The sequence below is a fragment of the Pangasianodon hypophthalmus genome, chromosome 27 (assembly GCF_027358585.1).
Source record: "Pangasianodon hypophthalmus isolate fPanHyp1 chromosome 27, fPanHyp1.pri, whole genome shotgun sequence".
NCBI lineage: Eukaryota > Metazoa > Chordata > Actinopteri > Siluriformes > Pangasiidae > Pangasianodon > Pangasianodon hypophthalmus.
In genome coordinates this window covers 14,934,231-14,956,167 of record NC_069736.1, presented here as the reverse complement: position 1 = coordinate 14,956,167, position 21,937 = coordinate 14,934,231, and the positions used below count along the sequence as shown (strand labels likewise).

At 38.7% G+C, this 21,937-nt stretch overlaps 1 protein-coding gene across 5 annotated transcripts in view; it reads right to left on the bottom strand.

The window, feature by feature from the left end:
• Window positions 1-18,205, bottom strand: part of mcama (melanoma cell adhesion molecule a) — a 46,717-nt gene extending 28,512 nt beyond the window's left edge. The window contains exon 1 of one of the 5 annotated variants that reach the window (XM_026921630.3): window positions 17,994-18,205. In XM_026921630.3, the coding sequence (XP_026777431.1) occupies window positions 17,994-18,054 (61 nt within the window). In that variant the 5' untranslated portion in view covers window positions 18,055-18,205. Of the gene's footprint in view, window positions 1-17,832; window positions 17,940-17,993 lie in introns of those variants that run through there. The other 4 variants (XM_026921632.3, XM_026921631.3, XM_053230445.1 and 1 more) reach the window with 4 other exon arrangements.
• Window positions 18,206-21,937: the final 3,732 nt, after the last annotated feature.

The window sequence follows — 21,937 nt, the reverse complement described above, 5'->3', positions numbered from 1 at the left end:
AGGCAGTGCTATTCTTCTCAAGCACCAAGTTTTGTTGAAATGAACTTTTGCTCCCTTTAAGCTCCTTACATGTCCAAGTAGGCCATTGGCCCAAGTTGTTGTCCCAACAAACTTGCCCTGTTTCTCATTACAACACAGTTTTACAATGGAAGACAGACACTGTGTGTATCCATCAAGTCCTGTTTTCTTTCTTGGGCAATGTGACAATCCTTGGACGGCAATAACATCAACAGTACTCGAGTTGTTGTAAGACACCAAGCAGAAGCTAAAACAGTGACAGAAGCCACTTTTCTGGTCTGGTCTTACTCTTCCCAGCAGAACCTGCAACAGACCTGTGATGGATCACCATGTGCTGAAGATGATAGAGTTTAACGGTTGGGAACCAAAGGTCATGTCTTATCTGCCTCTCAGATTGCCACATAAAGGACAGACGCAGCTGGAGAAGCTGACTGACCCCCCATTCACACCTGTTCCTAGAGAAACTTGTCTAATGATTTGTGAAGTTAGCCTGGACTGCTGAGAAAGCAACAGGTCATGGGAAGCTCCTGTTTATTGGGGGGACCTCACGCAGTATGAGTGACAAGTGCGAGCCTCGTGCCTTGCCTGGTATTCTGATCTTGCTCAGACCAAAGCTGAGGTTTCTTTTCCTTTCTATGACCTCTGTCACAGCACTGCTATTAGAGAAACCGGAACTGAATGAGGTGCATGCTGGGAAAGCTAGAGAAGGTGTTTAAAGTTCGTAGGCAGCATGGTTTGTTGGATTTCAGTTCTGATGTTTCACACCTGGAATGCAGTCTGTTTAGGTTTTTACTGTTGTAAATGCAAGGAAAAATCACTCCAAATCATACAAAGTTTGGCCCCATGGTTCCTGGTTGGACCCAGAATGGTTATTCTTGTAATAATTTCTCCTCAATTTATCTTTTTTTTAAACCATGTGTACATTAACAAAAGGTAGTATTTAAGCGTATGGAAAATGCTTGATACAAAAATCTGACAGAACAAGTTTTCGTTATGGAAAATAAATCTGGAATAAAAACAGAGAGAGAACAACAAAAGAAAATGAAGCCAACACTTACTGTACATTTCTTTTTTAATCACATTAACCCGTTAGTTTCACACTTTGTGTTTACTGTCGAAACTGAAAACAATTTTCACTCAATAAATACAATTTACCATAATTCTGGACAATCTGCTCTACACGCTCTGATGCACAAGTAATCTTTTAACAGCGTATAATATTGCAAAGAGCAAGGAAAGGCCCTTAATCTTTGAGTATCTCTTTGAAACATGGGTTCAAAGATAAGGACCAGAGATCTCCTTGATCTTTCAGCCAAGGCAACCCTAAAGGAAAACATTTCATTAGTCTTCATTGAGGCCTGACAGCAATCCCTTTGTGTGAGTCTGAAAGCTAAAGAATAGAAGTTGTACAATATCAGTATCATCTGTTATTACTAATAGTGTGTTACTGATGTGCATGACACCAATGATGTACACTCTACCATGTTTTGTTCCTTTTGGTTAATCATTTCTATGACATCTGACCTAGGGTCCAGATTTTTGACCAGGCTACAAATAAGATCCAGTTTAATGAAGTTTAGATCCCATAATTATCTTTTATGCCTTGAATTCCAGTGAATTTTACTGTTAAGTGATGTCTGTTTTATAGAGACTCCTAGAAATAAATCGCAGTAGGATGACACCATGGACAGATCTGATCATCAGTCTTTCTTGGCTGATAGGTAAAATCTAGTAGGCTCTTGAAACAGTCTCCCTGTGAAGTCCTGCCAATTTGTTTATCCTCCATCAATCCCACCATGCACTGCTCCCACCACCCTGCTGTTCTGGCCCCAATCCAGAATTCTGTTTGTTTGGGGATCCATTGAAAACTTCAAGACTGATGTCTTTTTTTTTCTCTCCTCAGGCAAGACTTCAGAAATCTGAATGTCATTAGATACATCTACTTCTGGTTCAATGAAGTTTGATTTATTGTCAACACCATTAATGTCAATGGTGAATTAAAAAGAGCAAGATATGTGCTCTTTGATCAAGCTTGCAATTAAAGCGAATTTCCTCTTCCTCTTGAGATGTGTTGCCTCTGGATATTTAAAATACTTTCAGTGGATCTACTTAATGATTCATTGCAAGGAAGTAGATAATAGTTTAAAAAAAGAAAAGGTAAATGTGACTATTAAAATGGACATGAAATGAAAGAACAGTTCTTGCCAGAAATCAAATCTGAAATCTCTATTCATATCTTTTTGAAAATCAGCCCACAAATGTTTGGAAACTCTTACTATCTAAAGCGAAGAAAATCATATTTCACAATGTTTTGCAAACTATTTTAAAAAGTTTGAGAAGTATTATTGTCTAAGTATTCTTACCCCTTTATCTAAAGGGGTTCTACATGAAACCCTCTCTGATTTGGCCATAACTGCTAATCAACCCCTTCAGGCCCAGCTAAAATCTTTTATACCAGGAAATCAGTGATGGATCAGTGATAAAGCCATTTATGTCAATGGCAACTATATCACAAGTCCAGTCATCTTGCCTCATTATTAGACATCTTACATCACAGACTTCTTAGGAAAACTTTATGCTTGCTTTTCTTCCTAATTAACTGCCTGATATCTTTAATGCATGCAGCTTGTTGCAATATCTCCTGTTCGATGTTACAGTTCCCACTGTCAGCTGCATGAGCAGATGCTGGTCAGTTGGGGGTGGAGCTGACCTGCTGTGCTATAGCTGAGTCACCCGCCCACTGGACCTGTTGACTTTATTAAAAGGAAGCAGCTACAGCAGGTTCTGAAATCAGTTTTATTTCATCATTCATCAAAAATTAACATGATAGTGACAAATTGTATCTCTCAAATAAGAAGTGAACAACATTTTATTCCTCAATATTCCTAACACTCAATATCCAGTTTTAACAGATGGCAACAAGTAACCCTACACGCTTACAAAAAAAAAGGATTTTTCAGATTGTCCCTCTGGGGAAACCCATAAACGTTCATACAAAGGGTTGTCTTTCCAGAAAGGGTTCAAAGTAGGACCCTTTCGAAAGTTAAGAACCCTTAAATATCTAAAGAACCCTAAGGAACCCTGTATTTGTATTAGCATTGGAATAAAATCTATTTTACAAAAACAACACAATTCCTAGTGGTAGATTTTGAGTATTGGACTTTGACTTTAAAAGCAGAATTCTTTTAGGAACTATATAAAGAACCATTGAAGAACTACAAAGATTCATGTGTGTTGCCATTTAAAAGAAAAATGTTCTTCAAAATCTAACAAATGTGACAGGTGGCAAATATGGATGCAAATGCAGGTACACAGCAGCTTTATATAGAAAGCTTACCACCAGATCCAAAACGGCAAAAAACTGGCAACGGTCAGGCAATGTGCAAACAGCATGAAAAGTACAAGTCACAAAGCAGAAACAAGAATACAGAACTAAAGCCAAAAAATACAGAGATTATGACAAAGTGAATGCTTCAGTAACAGCTGGTATGAAACACAGCACATACACTTCACAATGAATGGGATGACTGAGAGTCCTTAAATACTGTTGAGTGTGATTTAGTCCAGGTGTCTATTATTAGAAATCAGGTGCATTGGAACATGCGTGATGGGATTTGGAGATGGACAAACCAAAGGACGCTTTAGGGTGCTAGATCGCACAATAAGCTACATGCTAAATGAACATTGTAAGCTAAACAGAAAACAATGTATACTAGCATGCCAGCACCCCAGCCAAGTGAACAGAATGGGGCGTACACTTGCAGGTGACCCCCAAGGAAGAAGAATTAGTGGAATCTAACTGTGGCGCTTCTGGAAACATCCATAATTCACAACTCATAATCTGGGCTGTCATGGAGAGTGATCAATAATGTCAATAATGTGGCATAATCTGATACTAGCTGGAGTTTTCACAGCTTGTTAGATTTATTTATTTATAAAGGTGTGAGTCACTCCATCTGCATTATGGGGTTACTTTTTTTAAGAATGCCATGGCTCCCAGGCAAGACTAAGATGGATAGCCTTATATCAGACTAAAAGATTTACCTCACAGGTTTGGTGAATACAGGTTAGTCAGAGGGAATGATGCAGCAAAGTATTAAAAGGAGATCCTAAAAAGTTCATGCAGGACACCATTTAATTAATTTGGGAAAAACCCAGGAAACAATCTGCTCCTTTTTAATAAACCAATGACTAGACAGCTTTCGGTCTAGAAAAGATGAGTTGGACAACAATTGCCTTCCATCTTTAAACTTCAAACGCAGCTTTGACGAATGACTGAGCAGGACGTGCATGACTTAATGCTAAATCTTGAGAAACGCAGCTGGGAGGACTTTATCACAGTACGCTGTCTGTAAGTCCATGCCATCTGTGTTGACATTTTTATCATGAATGGTCGGTTTATGCGCTCTGTGGGATGCATAAAGTTGCACTGTGAAACCATCAAAAGAGCTGTGTAAGAAGAAATAGACACAGTAAGCTCCCATAACTGACTTAGAGGAAGTGGGGCTCACTTTTAAAGTCACAGATATATCCAGGAAAAATCAACAACAGTTTGACATGAATTCTCTTTTTGTCCTGCATTGACCTCTTCTTACAAATGAGCAATGACCAAAAATTAGCATTTAAATATCTGAAGTTAATTCAAGTATTTTAATCTAGTAATGGCTATAAAACTCAGACTTTCTGTCACTCTAGTCTTTATTTTAATTAATATTTGCATATAAATGAAGGTTATGGCCATGGTTAATGAGAAGATCCAGGCTGACAACCACAGAGGTTATGACCCTCTTAGATTGTGTTTGAAAAATGATCGGCTTTCATAGACTGAGGAAGAATAGGAGATGCAAATGTGCCTATTCACACTGAAATGACCATGAGGCTGTAGCTGTGGTCATTCCAAAGATGGTAGCTATAATGGATACTGATGTCCAGACAGCTGCTAAAGAAGATCTGTGTTTAGCAATGTAGACTGTAGTCAAATCTTTCACCTGTAGAGATCCCCCCAAAGAAAGTCTGATCTCCACATCATGAAAATAAGATGCCCACTCACGAAAATTAACATGAGAGCTGTCCATCAGCTCTCACGTTAATTTTCATGAGTGGGCATCTTATTTTCTTGAGGTGACTTTGACTTTGCTATTTTGTATGAAAACAACAATGTGGAGGAAATATTGGTTGGAGAAACATGGGTAGCGAGGATTGTCTGTTCTGCAAAGAGAACTGGAGGTATGGTGCAAAAAAGTAGGTTTGGGTATGACATGCCCAATAATTTTTTAAAAAAACAAAATTATTGTGCTTACATTTTGCCATCATCCTCACACACTCTTCCACGCCTAAACAAAATAACATTACATAAAAAATAACATAACAATAACGTTTTGAGAGTCTGATTCCTCCAGTCCCAGACCTAACACTGAACCCATGTATGCCTGAGACAAGCAAAATTCCATCCTCTTATGGCAACTTTCAAGAGCCGTGCTGTAAATTTCGGCCGCCAGCGACAGCTGGAGGCCCTGTGAGAGTGTCTCGGTAAGTTAACACCTTCAGGGCAAGGGGTTAAACACTGAAGAAAGAAGGCATAAATAAAACAACCACCAAGAAAGTCTTAGTACCATTAAAAAGAGGGCCTGGGTGTCTGTATAATTTGTGAGCCATAGGATATGCTAAAATAGTTCTTTTATTCACCCTAAAGTGAGATTTAACTAACTTTCTGGTCCATTAAAACTCTTTTCAGCCTAAAGCCTGGAATTTTCACACAATAACAAGATCCAAACAGTTGGCCTGTTTTTAAAAATACAAAACTATGGTTAAAATCTATTTTATTTTAATCAATAAAACAGTACTTCACATAAGATTTTATTTCTAAACTTTGCTTAAAACCAAGCCAGGAGCTGTTTTCCTGAGAATTGTTTCAAATATAGCTGTGCTCTATATAATCAAATATAAATGCCGCCCACTTTGTGGCACCCAGTGAGAGCAGTGGTCATCAGTGTACAAAAAAAACATCCTGGTTTTTACAGTGCAGATTATGAAAGGATAAACAAAGCACACAATATAAAAGAACAATTACTTTTTTATGTGTTCTTCAGATTCTTTTAAAGAGCACAATGAACCGTTCAATTGTGAAACAAAGACTTAACGGATGGAATGCTTTCCATGGTGTCTGTAGACAGGGCCTTGCATAAATATTGCCACCCCATCCCTCCCTTGACTTTTTTTTACATTTTGTAGTGTTACAACATGGAAATGATATGGACTTAATTGGGATTATGTCATGACTCATCACAAAAACTCAAAAAAAAAAAAAAAAAAAAAAAAAAAAAAACTCACAGCTTGTTGTGCCTAAGGAGTTTGTATTTTTTTTGTAAATAACTTTACAAATGATACACACACACACACACACACACACACACTTCAATATTATGAGTTACGTTGTTTAGATTCATCCCAGTTAAGTCCGTTTCATTTCCAGGTTGTAACACTACAAAATGTGTACCGTTCCCAAGGTGGGTGATGACTGTAATACTTTATATTTCAAAAAAATATAACATTTTGCTTTGGTCAAATGGGTTTTTATTAGTAGCAAACTATTCCTTCTATAAAAGACAGCTGAAGTAATTTCATTACTTTTCCAGCCCTAGAAATGAAAATACCACAAAGGTCTGCTTCATGGACAGGTGCGATATCTACTTGTCAGTCATTCCCTTTATTAATACAAATAGAGCTACACTGTCACTCATTTCAACAGCCTTTGCTGAAAACAAGAAGATTCATTTCAAACAGTGTTGCTTTTGTAAGAAGTCCCGAGAGAACTGGTTCTCTGTGGATTCTCTCTGAATCAGAAACAGAAATCTAAGGTTAAATATCTTGCCTAAAGGCACTTTGCTACAGTGCTACTGCATCATTATTCAGGACCACCAACTCACATTAGTGTTTGTTTCGCTTCAATGCCCTGCAGATGCATTGACCCAGCAACATCCAAAAGTGTGGGTTAAACATTGCATAAGCTATCACATATTAAATAAAACAGATCGATAAAAAAAGACAAGTAACCCAGTCATGTTGTTTTTGGTAGAGGTATGATTTTCAGTATAGCTGTTTGTACATAATAAATATAAGAAAGGTCTAGCAGACTCTCCAAACTAAAAATGGTTCGTTCTGTAACAATGCCATGTAGGGAATTCATTCTGATGCCTCACATTTTAACTGTTAACATTGCCTGTCTCTTTTTACAAATAAATCTGTACCTCATATCAACACACCGCTCTGAGTCAAGCTTCATAACAATGTCCATTTTAAAGGACTGTTCAAAAGTCATGACTGCAGTTTTCCAAATGCCAGTGACAGAACTATGTAACTTGGATTCATTCCTCAACTTTAAATCACTTCTCCGCAAAGATTATCTTCAACCGCAATGGAAAATGTCCTGATTATAACGTACTTAGTTTCTTGGCTTAGAAAGCAATGATAGTACACAGAGTAGATGAACATTTTACAGTCCAAATATATACTACCAAATATCATTGGAAGAAACAGTATTGAGAAATACAGAGAAGTGACCAATTGCATCTGTGGTGAAGGTCTTGATGCTGTCAACAGTGTGAATAAAACTTATAACAGCTGTTGTGTGGTTTGGCCCATTCTGATCTCAGGTTTCTTCATTATGCAATTTATGTCGTTAAGTACTGTTCAGACGTCTGTAGTAATTAAGATATGATGAGGTGAGTGTCTTCACAATATACACATGATCACCACGCCATAAAGTTCCATGTGTAGTACATACTCATTTACTATAAAAGGATGCTTTCCCCCTTACTATAAGCTTTTGTTGTAGGGCTCATGACTGTGTAAGATGGGCTTGATAAATAAACAGGCACATGACATAATATGTATGTAGGCTGTAACTGAGCTAGGAACACAATAACCTACCTAAAACCCCCTCAATCTCTTTTAAACATTGTCTATATTTTATAGTACTGAGTTTTGACCAATTAATGACATGGTTTGGTTTTTGTGGGAGATGACAGAAAAGAGTTAGTGCTTCCTGTAGGGTCTCCATATTAACAAAAACAGCATGACCAGATATATATTACCTGGATTATGGTATCTACCTGGTGCTTACTTTATGCTATCTACCTGAATTATTATCTGTTTTTCATTTGTATGTAAAAGATGTGTAATCTTTCAGAGATGGGAACGTGCTGTCCATAAAAATTACTAAAATGTGACTCCTGGGATTTTCAAGCACAGCAGTCTCAACCATTTACACAGAATGGTGTGAAAAACAAAAATGTGAGTGGAAAGTCCAGTGAATGGCAAGTCGATGGGCAGAAAAGCCTTGTTGATAAGAGAGGTCAGAGGAGATTGGCCAGACTTGTTCAAGCCAACAAGAAGGCAATGGTAACTCAAACAGCCACACTCTGTACACCCGTGGTGAGCAGAAAAGTTATCTCAGAACATGTCGAACCTTGAGGTGGATGGGCTACAGCAGAAGGCCATATTGGGTTGCACTCCTGTCAGCCAAGTACAGGAATCTGAGGCTACAGCAGGCGTAGGCTGAATGAAACTAGACAGTTGAAGACTGTAAAAAGACCAGGTGATATTTTTCTAATTTTTCCATAATTATTGAATGCTTTGTAACAAACAACAGCTCCCAGCCATTTTCTACCTTCTCATGTGACTTTCACAGACTATATGTTTACATATGCATTAGCCACAGGGCAGCACAGTTTTTTTTTTTATTTGTGGCTTGGCTACTGATTGTACACATTCAAGACCACAAATATAGTGTTTTTGTTGGCTGTATGTGTCCCGGCACAAAGGTTTATATGTCCATGTGAGTCAACGATTATGTTTATTGACTAGTTTGGATGTCCCTACAGACATTACACATCATGAGTACTTGTATGCCATTTAATCAGCTTTTCTAGGTAGAAAAGTTTTTGCACTGGTGTCACAATAATGAAACGTTAAACGATTCTGTAAAGGTGATGCAGTTGGGAAGAATTGTGAATTTGTTTTCCATGTTTCCAGAACTAATTTAGACATCTCCCCTCTGTGTATTTCTAATCTGAAAAAATAATGATAGCAGAAAAAGTCCTACACAAACAGATATGAATTTTTTGTTGACTGAGAAAGCTGTGCTAAACAAACCATCATTCCAGACGTAATTATTCAGTTGTCAGTGGTTGAGCTAAAGAACAAAGGGAGCGAATTCCTGCAACAGCGGTCGGTGGTCTGTGTGGGGGAACACACATGAATATGCATGGGCATATGTAAGCTCATCTTTACGTACTGGATGTGCCATTACAAGCTCATTGTGCTTGATTATGAGCTCTACAGGGAGTCTGTGAGGGAGTGGAGAGACGGATGGTGGTGGCAGGATGTTGGCACCGAGCCGAAGTGCCAGTGAGGGCTGCTAGAGGTTTGTTGTATGTTCTCTTACAAGGAAAAATAATAAGCCCACCACACCAATTCCAAATGCTAACGTTGCTTATAAAAAATACAATCTCGCACTCTGGAGACTGTCTTAGAAGAGGTTTTAGCAATGAATAACCAGAGCACTTTAGCTGTTTCAAATGTAAGATACACCCTTTGAAAAAAGGTTTCTTCATAGGTTCTATGAAGTGGAACTCTCAGTTATAGGCTTCTACGTAGAAAACTTCCCCGCTAATAGCTTTAAGTTAGCCAAACATTTTTTGAACATTCCAATTCTATCTCTCATGTTCTCTATTTTTACATTACCTTGCAACGTTGTTACAACATTTTTGGTCGTACAAGTCAATTACTGTTAAAGGTTACAAATTTAAAGTTAAGGTTTGTTAAGACAGAAGTGGACAAAGCGCCAGCCACAGCACACTGGACAAGCAGATTACGTATCAGTAAAAAGTATTGTAAAACACGGTAGCTCATGGCCAAAACATCAGCCAAAGTGTTCTTGATGAAGGCGCAAACACAATGCTTCATCACCAGAGACATTACCAGGAGAGAATAAATTCTACATAAAAACGTCACGCCCAGGGATCCAAGTACTTGCTTATTTTCCATTGCCCAGTGGGCTAGCTAATGAATTTTTGATTTGTCTACCCCCGTATGACCTCATTCAAATGAAACTTTACATTGTCCCTGTTCATTTACATTCGTCGCACAAGATCAGTATGACCAGTATGTTACTTCAGACAAAAGTGTCCAACTACACATTTATACGTTGTATTAAATGTAAGCTAATTGCATTTAAATCTTTAAATTATTGTTAGCCACAATGTTGGCAGTGGAATCTGGTCCAACATCAGATTAGGATTTTCCCTGTGGGTAGAAAACCATGCCACACTTTTTTTTTTAGGATGAGCAGCAACATGCATAGTAAATAGCCATACTCTTTGAACTTGTGAAGGCTTGCTCCAGCTTTCAGGCTGCTCTCTTTTAAAGGCCAACCTCAAAAATGATAAGCACCAAAGAGAGAAGGGCAGCCTGTTTATGTGGTTTGGGATGACATTTAGTAATTTGACATTTTAGAGAAAGCAAATGCTGTGTTTATTTGAGACGCCGGCTCTGCAGAGAGTCAACAAGTGCTTGTCCATTATATACTCGAATGTATAAACTCTATCTCAAATCTCTGGAGTAAAAGAATCCAAGTGGTGGAGATTTAGAAACAAAGATTTAGAAGCAGGGTGGACAAATCAGCAGATCTGCTGCTCTGGAGAAGCAAATTTCATGTCCAGGCTATTTGTTTTTATTCATAGTTGGTTGGAGAACAAGTAGGTTCAACAAGACAAAAAACCCTACTCCATAGTGACGTTCACAAAACCAGTGTTTTCATGTAGTGTGTATGTTTAAATGTAATGCACTTCGCTGGAGCTTTTATTTGACTGGAGAGCTATCTAATGGATTTATGACTTGTCCACCATTGAGAGAAATATTTACATTTTGTTTTTGGAACATGTCATCACAGAAGAAGAAATCAGAGCTGCAGTTAAAAGTAAGTCGAGAAAGGGTGAAATTGCTCTGAAGGGTAAAAGGAGCAGGTCACAGGATTAGGCCATATTAGAGGACAAAAGGAGGGTGTGTCATGTTTTGCACTATTGTTGCCTTAGGTGACTAGAGAGGGACCTAAAAGTCACATGTTGACAGCTTCTTTGTTGCGAAAGGCCACTTAAAATGGAGACAGGGTTCCTTGAGTATGTCATGCACTCTGCATTGAATTTCAAAAACCACTGAAATCCATCTCATGCTTTTCAGAGGCATAATGAGACGTGTGCACAGTCACATGTGTGCACATCTATACACTTCAGAAGGCTCTGTGGTTACTAAAACTGGAATAGTCTGCTTTTCTTAGTCCGCATCAAATCTTAAGGATTAGCATAAAGGTTGTATGAAATATTGAGCATCAATGACATACTCTGATCCTCTGTTACAACAAAGTGATGTGAAAATTTTATTTACACAAAGGGCTTAAAGCTTCATGCCCCCTCAGAGTGGCAGGACAAGCTCCCTGCCAAGTGCTGAGAGGAAATCGGGAGTGGGGGCTGGGGTATTTGGGCACAAGCGAGTGAGTGAGAAACTGTGAAACTGTGGAGGATGGGGACTCGGGTGCTGAGAAGGTAGGAGTGTATGATTTCGGCAACCTGAGGGATCTTCCCCTACACCCACACACACTTGCACAGAATCAAAACCACCTACATGTGGCTGGAGCAGTTCGGGCACCAGGTGTGCTGCAGCTGTTAAGAAGAAAGAAAGCAAGTACGGGGAAGAGCGAAGATGGTACTGAAGATTTATGGAGGATGGGGGTTCTGGAAAAGACTACATTGGGGGTGCTTTTTTTTTTTTTTTTAAATCCCCACACAACTCTGGGATTTCTGCCAGATCCCAGATCAGCCTCCTGCCAGAGACAGACACGACAACATGGTCCAGATGGAGCCTTCAAAAAACTGATTGGCCATTTAATACTGCATATTGAAAAAAACGAGTTAAGCTGATTAGAACCGTGGCAAATAATAACGAGATATAGCTAAAAGCATCACTAGGGACATAAACTGCTAATTAAAGCCTTTTATCTCTATGTTTGGCTTTTCCTTTTCATTCAAATGCACTGACAAACATCTTTGTACAGCGGAAATAAAGTCGTCCATACTGCACCTTGAATAGCAATATAACTACTCAACTATGAATTCTAATTTCCAATATTGGATTAGTCAGAGACGTCCAGCGAGGCAATAATAAACACAAGATGTTCCGGTGTTATAAATCCAATTTCATTTCCCTTTCACGCCTTTTAGAGGTTCAAAGGGGAGGCTCTGAGAGAATGTGGCTCATATTTTCTCTGTTCTGTTTCGATCATACAGTGAAAGAGAGAGCTGGCATGCGTCCGCTGTAAATTCTTCACCCCCTTGTGCTCTAATGCCCAATTACTGCGGTAAGTCTCCAGGACTGACTTTAATAAACAAGCGAATGCTGAACCTTGATCCAACATTTGGCTGAAACCTCTCTTTTGTCCTTTTTAACCAAAATGAGCTGGAACTGTGGTTGCATTGACTGTTGTGGTGAGTTTTTGCTTAACAATGGTCATATCCAAAGAGTTTTAAAAGAAATGAAACCCACACTGCACATCCATAGCCAACACTTATTCCAACACGCATCCCAGTCCATAATTTGAATCATAAAATGACCTTGTCTACCAAATCCACAGCCAAATGAAATGCATCCACTAAGCTACACTAGATCCTGTCCCAACAAGGATCGAATAACATCTTACTTTTCTTTCTTCCTGAGAAAACTCTAACTGATTTTTGGACCTCTGGAATGATCACAACAATGAGGATCTTTTTTCCTTACTGTTCAATTGAACAGGCTTGATAAGACCGAGCTTGTGCAGATAAACCTCTCAACCCTCCTCCAATCCTACCAGCTGAGTCTCAGAAAGGTGCTCTTAGCATCATCTTCCCTTAATTATGCTTTTCAAAAGCATCATGGTGGCGCTCAGCTCAGGAATCCCAGGCCTTTTGTCTTGGCTGTGCTCTGAAGCGGTTGATTTGAAGGAACGGGAAGCATGGCTGCCGTCTAGTCGCTGTCTCGCCTCATCAAGGCTTAGAGGGCTGGGCACAGCAAGCCTCGGGCTAGGGACATGATCAAACAGCCTGCTGAATGAGGGCTGGCATGGGTGACTGGCCCTGAGTAGAGCACATACTGTCTTCTGAATGGTGTTTATGATCAAAGGATATAATAATGGATGATAATCTAAACAGTACAGTGATTCTGAAATTTTGAAAGTAAGGTAGTGTCCAGTAGGCAAAAGTTAATTAATCATACAGAGTAATTCAGAAGTTATACCCTAATTGACATAATGCACATAACTCAGATTCAAGTGAACAAAAGATCTTGTGTATGTCAGACATGGCCTCCATCAGAACTGGCTTTACTTAAATATGGCTGTCATTTAGTTTATTGCAGGAATATTATGTGGACGAAGCGACACAGCTGCAAAGTCTGCACCGGCACAAGGAAAATCCCCCCCCGCACAGCTGCCTGTCCAGGACCTGGAGCCAACCACTGAAACTCAAGACTACAACATCAATTTAACTTCGAGGTTAAAACTTAAAGCAGTATAAACCAATTGTGAATCCAATCAAGAGGCCACTCTTTAAACAGAATATTTTCACTATATGACTAAGCCTGTCATAATTATTACAGCGTTTAGCTACGAACCATTTGTCAATATTTGTAATTAAGAGCTGTACCATACTTAGTGGAGCTGTAACATTTACTGTACAAAAATAACAGAATTCATAAACCAGCACTAAACAAATACTTTAGATAACACTGTACATACTCTCGGAAATAAAGGTACCAAACTGTATATTTCCTTGTTGTTGGGGTGCTTCCACCAAGTGTTCATCTGTTACCTGAAAATGTGAATAGTGTACCTTTAAAAATCATTTTAAAGGTGCAGAATTAGACCTTAAAAGTACACCACATGCACCTTAACAATAAAGGTACACACAAAGTTACCAAAGATGTTTCCTTGATGGTACCACCACAGCAACTATGAAAAGTACAGTTTGGTATGTTTATTTCTGAGCGTGCACCTTCACTTGACATGGCATTTAGTTAAAATACAGTAACAGTTTAATTGCCAATGAACTCATAACTTAACAGGCCATACGTTTTCAATATTTCCTGCTCCTCAAGATTTGAATGCTGATTCTTTTAAAGTCGATTCAAAGGAGGCTAAGTTTAAGATGACTCCTCCTATCAGCCGCAGACTAAGGATTTAACCTGTCTATTTCTAAATACCATGTGACAGAAAAACCTCAACAAACCTTTGTGTTGTGTCTTTACAGTGTAATCCTGACTCACGAAGACGCAACTGTAATCAGATGGCATATGACAACTTATTCTTCTCCTGTACACTGTGATCAACATCACTGTAGATAAGTGAATCATCTGATCCTGCTCTATGTCATCCTCTGTATTTCAGTAGTAATTCGAGCTCTCTAAACGCATATGCTTATAGAAGTCTCTTTTCATTGTTGGATGCAAATGTGGCTAATGCAGTAATCGGTCTGGATTTTTTATATGCTGTGATGTGTTTTTGAAGATGACAAGTGGCCAAAAATGGTATTTCTTCAATAAAGATACCTCTACCTCCATTGTCTTTTCGGGCAAAGATTCTCAAAAGCACTCCAACGATAATACAAAAGAGCATCCCCATGCCCAGGAAACTTAAGAATTTGAACTGATTTGTTTCCAACCAAAGGTTTCCCAATTTTCTAACCCAAATATAGACAGAAGAAAAAAAAGGTGTTATCAAAATACCCTAGAACACACTCTCAAAACTATCATCATTTATTCAAGGAATAAGTCTCCATTATCCTCTGGTTATGCTCCTATTCAAGTCATAGTGTGGTGACAGACTTCTGATACATCACCATGTATGACTGTAATGAGTGCTCTGATCTGAATTCACATTTCACTTTTACATTGCACTCCTGGCTCCCATCCTGCACCCACATGTTTCTCGACCCCTGCCAGTAATAGCTGTGAAACCAGCAAAAGCTCTGTGTCTGGGATTTTTCACCATGTTTGAGATGAAGACTTGTGCTGCTGCTTCAATTATAAGAGACTGTCTGGTAAATATGACATCTTCTGTTGCTGAAGATGCATGAGGATCATGTATGGTATACCAATTCTACTTCAGTCACCTGTAAAAATTTGTTTTTATTATCAGATTTATTTTTAAATTCAAATAAAATACTGGATTGATATTCAAGAAGAATGGAGTCAGAAACCAGGCCTAATAAAAAAATGTTAGCAGAAGACTGTATTTTCCCCAATTTGTTTTAATTTACACCTATTAATTAACCAATTTCATCCATGGTTGCTCTCAGATATGGACCGAAAGACACTTTTGCTCTCACTGACTTCAGATAAGGCAGTCAGTATTTAACTCCATCCTGCTGCTTTCACTGCAACCCCTTGTAACAATTAAATGGAACAGAAGTTGGAAAACTGTATTGGACAGGTGTTAGGTTTTGATAAAAAAGACTAATTCAACCATTAGGTTCTGCACATTTTTCCCATCTCTCATGAAACCATCAACAGAAAAGCCTTGCCAGAGACATAATTCAGTCCCCAGTCTCAACGCAATAATATCATTTACAAAGATGACAGTGTCTGTGTTGACTTGTGAATGAAAAACAGCCCTCTCTGGCAAAGTGCGCAAGGTGACCCTCTTCGTCATAAGGACCCCCTATCTGGGGGGCTGGACTTCATGACAGTCCGATCAATAATCCCAAAACAGACGGCTGTCCTGCATATAAAATTGAAGGATGGTGAGGAGGGGGGTCTAATTAATCCAAGGTGACCAGAAGGGAAAAACAGGAACTTGTTAAATGCCTACGGAGAGATCAGCATTAGGGAACGACCAATATGGAAGGGAGGGGTTTGAGGGGGTAAGAAGGGGGAGAGAGAAAGTATGAGAGACAGAAGTGGGTAGAGCAAGACACTGGGAGGGGTCTCCTGAGTAAAATGGATAGGGAGAGAGTGAAGAGAAGTGGAACATGGATTAGGAGTCTTGTTTTGTCTAGGTACTCTAATCTTGTGCCCTCAGGACAGTTTTGGATGAGTAGCAAAATTAACTGTAAATTAACTGATAGTCAAGATAATTAATCTAAAATAAATTGCCCCAAACCACAACTGCCCAGTTTCGATTATATTGTGCCTCAATTCTAAGTGGCTTTGGATAAAACTAAAAGCCAAATGAATAGATGACCACCATAAAGTATATTGTGCAATTATCCTTTGTTCAACGTAATTACAAAAACAATACCACTTTAGCCATGACTTAAATGAAACCCTATATCTGAGTAAACCGTTACAATATGCAGATACATACCATTACAAACTATATGCTTGTAGTACTTGTAGTTTACACAATCAAACAAAAGTTGGCAAAGTCATTGAAAAGGAAATGACTGGAATAAAAATAGATTTTAACACCCAGTCAGTAGCCTGTTACTGTAAGTAATAATAGAGTTAATAAGACTGATGATACAGTTTTTGGAGTATCATGAAATTTATATATCACGATATTGAAGTGAAGTGATGAAGTGACATGTGGAGCCTTGCTTCTGTAAAACCTACAGAAGCATTGCTTCTCTGATACATCCTTTAATATGTCCTTTTTTTTTTTAGTTTATTGTACTACATTTGAAACTCAGACCATACTTGGTTTTGTTTTGGGTTCAGCAGGAGACGAGAGAAGAGACCACTTCCTGGTGTTTCTTTATTCTGTAGAAAAAGTGCAAAACTTCTTCTCCTAACCCACAGGATACAACAAAATCTTTACCAACATTTGTATGGGATATTGTATGGGATTTGTATTAATCATCCCAGATGCATTAAAAAAAATGAAAATTCAGACAGGACTAAAATCCCAGTGATACTCCAGTAATAATTCCTTTACACCACTTCCCCATGTAGAACTAATCCCATCCGAATAGGGCTTTAGTACCAAAGAAAATGCTTTGCCATGGGTTACAGTACCCTACTAGTGTAGCATAGTACACTTAATTACGTACGAAAATACTAGTATGAATTGATATTGCAGTAAAAAGCCCAACGTATAAAGAAAATTTGGATAAAATCTTTCAAGTCTAAGTAGTCTGAGGTATCTGATTCCACAAAACTTTAAATAATTTTGGCCTAGCCAAAACAATAAAAATCAGTGCCAACACCTTTGTCACCCTTGCTGAAAAAAACAAAAACAATAGAAACCATCACAGAAATTCTAATGGTTTCCACTACAAATACCATTACAACCATAACCTACCCATTAAAACCATTACCATTATTGATCCTTAATGGTATCTACTAGACAGAAAAACCAAAAGAAGGCAATAAATTACCAGTAGAGACCCATAGGGACCATTACAGTTTCCATTAAAACTAATACAATTCCTATTATAACCATTAAAACCATTACAAATTCTATGAGGGCTTTTATTGTTTTTTAGCAGGGATATCAATGCACTCAATAACATGCTAGGCTAATAAAAACAGCATTTTAGTCTCATTTGTATAACCCTCCAGTTCATCACTATCAAAATTCAGCTTTAACGTTGATTTATTTTTGGTTTTAAAAAAACAACAACCTGAAATTAGCTTTGTAAAAGTGTTTTCATCCAGTTAACAGTAAGAAGCGAAAAAGACACTCACCGCTAAACAAAGTAAGTCCAGAAAGACTTAATAAGCGCTTAAAAGGACGAATGGTGAGTTTTATTTTAATTTTTTACAAAAGTTTAAGCGTTTTGTTTTTACCTCAGGTAAAAATCATACACGACGAGATGCAGTGTCTCTCCCTCAGGAGGCTCTCGCGCATCCCTGCGCGCGCGGTCTGCTCTGACAAACTTTTCCTCACAATAAACAAACACACACTCAGAGAAAAAAAAACAGCACAAAAACAAAATAATTACACTTACCTTCCTGAGTGAAGTAACAGATAAACAACGTGAGGAGTAAAACTGAGCTCTTTGGCACCATTTTCTCCCTTCAGTTATCCCGCACTTTGGAGAGAAAAAAAATAAAGTGTGCACGCTTTCCAATCTGAGCACGCGACTGTGCAGCGCACTCTGGGCTGAGTGTGTGAGGAAGTGTGTGTGTGTGTGTGTGTGTGTGTGTATGAGAGAGAGAGAGAGAGAGAGAATAGAAGAGCCGAGGGAGGGAGGAGAGCAGGCTCTAGTTGCACAAAAATGCTCTCTTGGCTATAATCTTGTGCTTTTTATACACCCCTTGTGTGAAAAGTGAAGAGAAAAATGAGCATTTTTTGTTTTTCCAGCTCAAAATATTTCCAGAAAAAAACATGGGCGTGGTTATAAGGGTGGTATAGGGTGAGGTAAACCTTGCCACCCCTAGTGCAACCCCAAATCCAATTCTTTTCAGGGAATCAGATAAATTGGCCCAGTTCACCAATAAGGGCCGACTCTTTCTTTCTCTTGTCAAACAGTGCACTGCCATTTTTTTCAAGCATGCAATATTACAATATTATGATTATTCATCTATCAGTTAAATTGTTCAAGGAAATCTTTCCACTACAAATACCATTACAAACCATCAGCTAACCATTAAACCATTACCATTATTGTTCCTTAATGGTATCCATTAGACATAACATGCCACCAGTAGAAGCTTTGAATTTTGGATGTAAGGCAGGAACACACCCTGGATGGGAAGCCAGTCATTTGCAGGGCACCACGCACACACACATTCACCTACCAGCATGTTTTTGGGAGGTGGGAGGAAACTGGAGAACATAGAGGAAACCCGTACAGACATGGGGAGAACCATGCACTTACATTAGAAGCATTTTTATTGCATAAAAATGTGTAATATTTCAATATGCATACAATTTAATTCATGGGGAGGGGCTTTTGCTAATTAAATGTCATCAGTCTTGGAGAGACTGATGTATTTACACTTGTATAACATGATTAAAAGACCTCCTGAAGTGGGTTTTCCAGACGTGTTTTAAATGTGCCTTGGGTGCTTTTACATCTGCATGTAGATTATCTCTATCTGGATATAAACCAAACCAATAATATCTACCTCTTCTTGATTTATATCTTCATTTTTGTGTTTTGGCTAAATCTCTTGAGTATTAGGAACCAATACTTCAAGCATCTATGATGAACAAATCAGGTATTCTGCAGATTCAACTCTGTCTTCTACATAATTAGGCATCTCATCTAAGTCCGCTGTTGCTCCCTTTTGCCAGATTCAAAAGTCTGCTAATAATGTGAATTAGCTCATGATGCTATTTATGTTAATCATGGAACATTAAAGATATACAGTATGTAGTATATAGCTCCCTTACACATAACACTAATGGAAGTCAGTTAACAAACATTTAGTCTTCCCACAGCACAGTCCATTTAGTCTAAGAAAGGGGCCTTTATTATTTTCCTCACAGTTGACAGGACATTAGTGAGAATGCAGACACTGAAAAGTTGTATGTTTTCATAGAACGTGTTGTTCTTGAAGATGGTTTGAACAGAACTGGAGATTCTCCAAACAAACGCCTCAGCTCGCAGGTTGTTTGCAACCCCTGTTGTTTTTCCGCACTCCACTGTCACCTTTGCGAACAGCTGCAGGGCTGTGGGTCTGTGTGTGTGTGTGTGTGTGTGTTTGTGTGTAAATTTGGTTGAGGGGGGTCACTCCAGCTGTCCGGACAGCCCTCACACCATACATCACTCCCTGTTCCTAAACCAACACTGAGACACATTGTACTACAGCCAAAAAAAATGGAAACTCACTTGGCTTGGTTTATTTCATTATTTATTTATTTTCATTTACCATGTGTGCTTCCATACATTTTACAGCATTCCTGACAGTAAGACTAACCAATAACCACTTTTTGGTGGTAAAGTACAGTGTTCAATTTCGCCTCAGTCTTGCAACTATACACTTGCAATGTGTTTTTAATAAATTTGACTCTGAAGCATATTTTAAGCCTTTGAGTCACTCTGCCAACCATAAAATGCACCAGATGAACACAGTGCATTAGGCACCCGAGATGTTCCCTCCATCTGTCAGCACTTCCGCTGCGTTTGTCCACCTGCAGTTAACGCAGCCCCTTAACTAACACACCACTGAGAAAATTAGAGCAAGGAACTGACAGCGCTTCTGAATTCAGGTCAGGATGAGAGAGGCTCCTCTTGTGAACCCTTAAGGCTGGTAAGCACTGAGAGGCAGATGAGGGGAACTGTATATCTCCAGAGAGAAAATAAAAGGAGCCAAGCTTTGAAGTTGACTTCAGACCCCTGTGTACCTCCGCTCTGATGGAAAGAGAAGCAAAACCCTCTGAAGTAACCTGCTTGTTTCCAATGAGTTTTTTTTTTTTTTTAACTCTTGTTACAATTTTCCCATCTTCATTTTGTCTATCTTCTCATCTCTCTGTCTTCCCATTATGCAAACGCACTTATACTTGTCCTCTGTCTCTTCCTGTATCTTATTTAGTCATCTGCATGTCTCATTGTATTGTTTGGTCAGGGCAAGCACAGGAGACAGGGTTGATAGTAGGTGAAAACAGTAAGGATTTACAAAGTAAACACCATTAACAAATAACAATAGCCCTCCTAGAGGTCAGGGAGCCTACAGTCCACACACTCGTATTCTGTAAACTGGCTTTATCTAAGGCAATTACAAATGCGCAATGGTAGCACTTTATTTTACATTATAGCATGTATTTAATATTTAGTAGCCAGAGTGTAGAACATGAGGGGGCATGTTATAAAAAAACAAACAATGACATGGTTGATTATTTTCCAATAACAGCACATCCCAATGTATTTTATTCCATTCACTTTAAAGTAATTTGACAGCAATTATATATTGTATTAACTAAAGTACTTTTGACCCATTTATAATTACATTTAATAAACAGTCATTCAGTCATCAGTCTTTCTATTTTTCTCTCTCTTGAAGTATGTAAGTTAAAAAAATTCATGTTACTGAGAAACCATAAAATTTCATAAACTTCCTCGGTTGTGAAGCCTTTCCCATAGAGGAACACCTTTACTCTGGTGTGGGCTCCCAGTTGTGGGCATGTCTCCTGTCAAAAAAAGGTAAACAGACAAAGACAAATCCTAAAGGATTGAACTAAGGTGTATCTGAGCCACACTTCTTTCTTTTCTGTGCCAGATTTATCCAGTTATCAGCGTTCAGATCTATACCCAACCAAGCTCAGCTGGAAAAGCATCAATGGTTGACTAAGACCCCAATGATATGATCTCATGGTAATGGTACGGTAAATGTGTGTGTGTGTGTGTGTGTGTGTGTGTGTGTTCTTTTTCCTCACAAAGCCAGTCTTCTTGCCCAAAGCCACCTTAGATCCCACCTGCATCTGGTCACCTTATACCATTGCTGTAGGCTAGCCATATTCACTTCTATTCTTACACTCATGACTCACAGTCAAAAATATGCTCTTTTCTCCCTCTCAGTTGTTCCCATGTTTCTAGCTGGTTCTTGTCTCTGTTATCTATCTTGAATGCCAAAAATGCAATACTACCTGAACCCTCAAACAAAAAAGCAGCTCAAGAGAACATACTCAGTCTCCGGCTTGAGCACAGAAAAACAAATTCCCCAAATCACTACTGTAGAACAAATTAGACCCAGATTTTCCATTGACACTGCAATCATCAAAAGGGTAAGGCAGGGTCATAACAGTATTATAGCAGTGCACATTTACTTTGATTATCTAATGACAGTAAATGTGCTATAATCCACTGATTGAGGCTGTAATGTGATTACTTCGGTTGTTTTCTTCCTCGTAGCCCACAGCAAGGCAGAAAGTCCTTCAGCCAGCTCTAGTTTCACAGACCGAGGAGCAGTGTGTGTCTCAACAGGGGTGTCAGACTCACCAGACTCA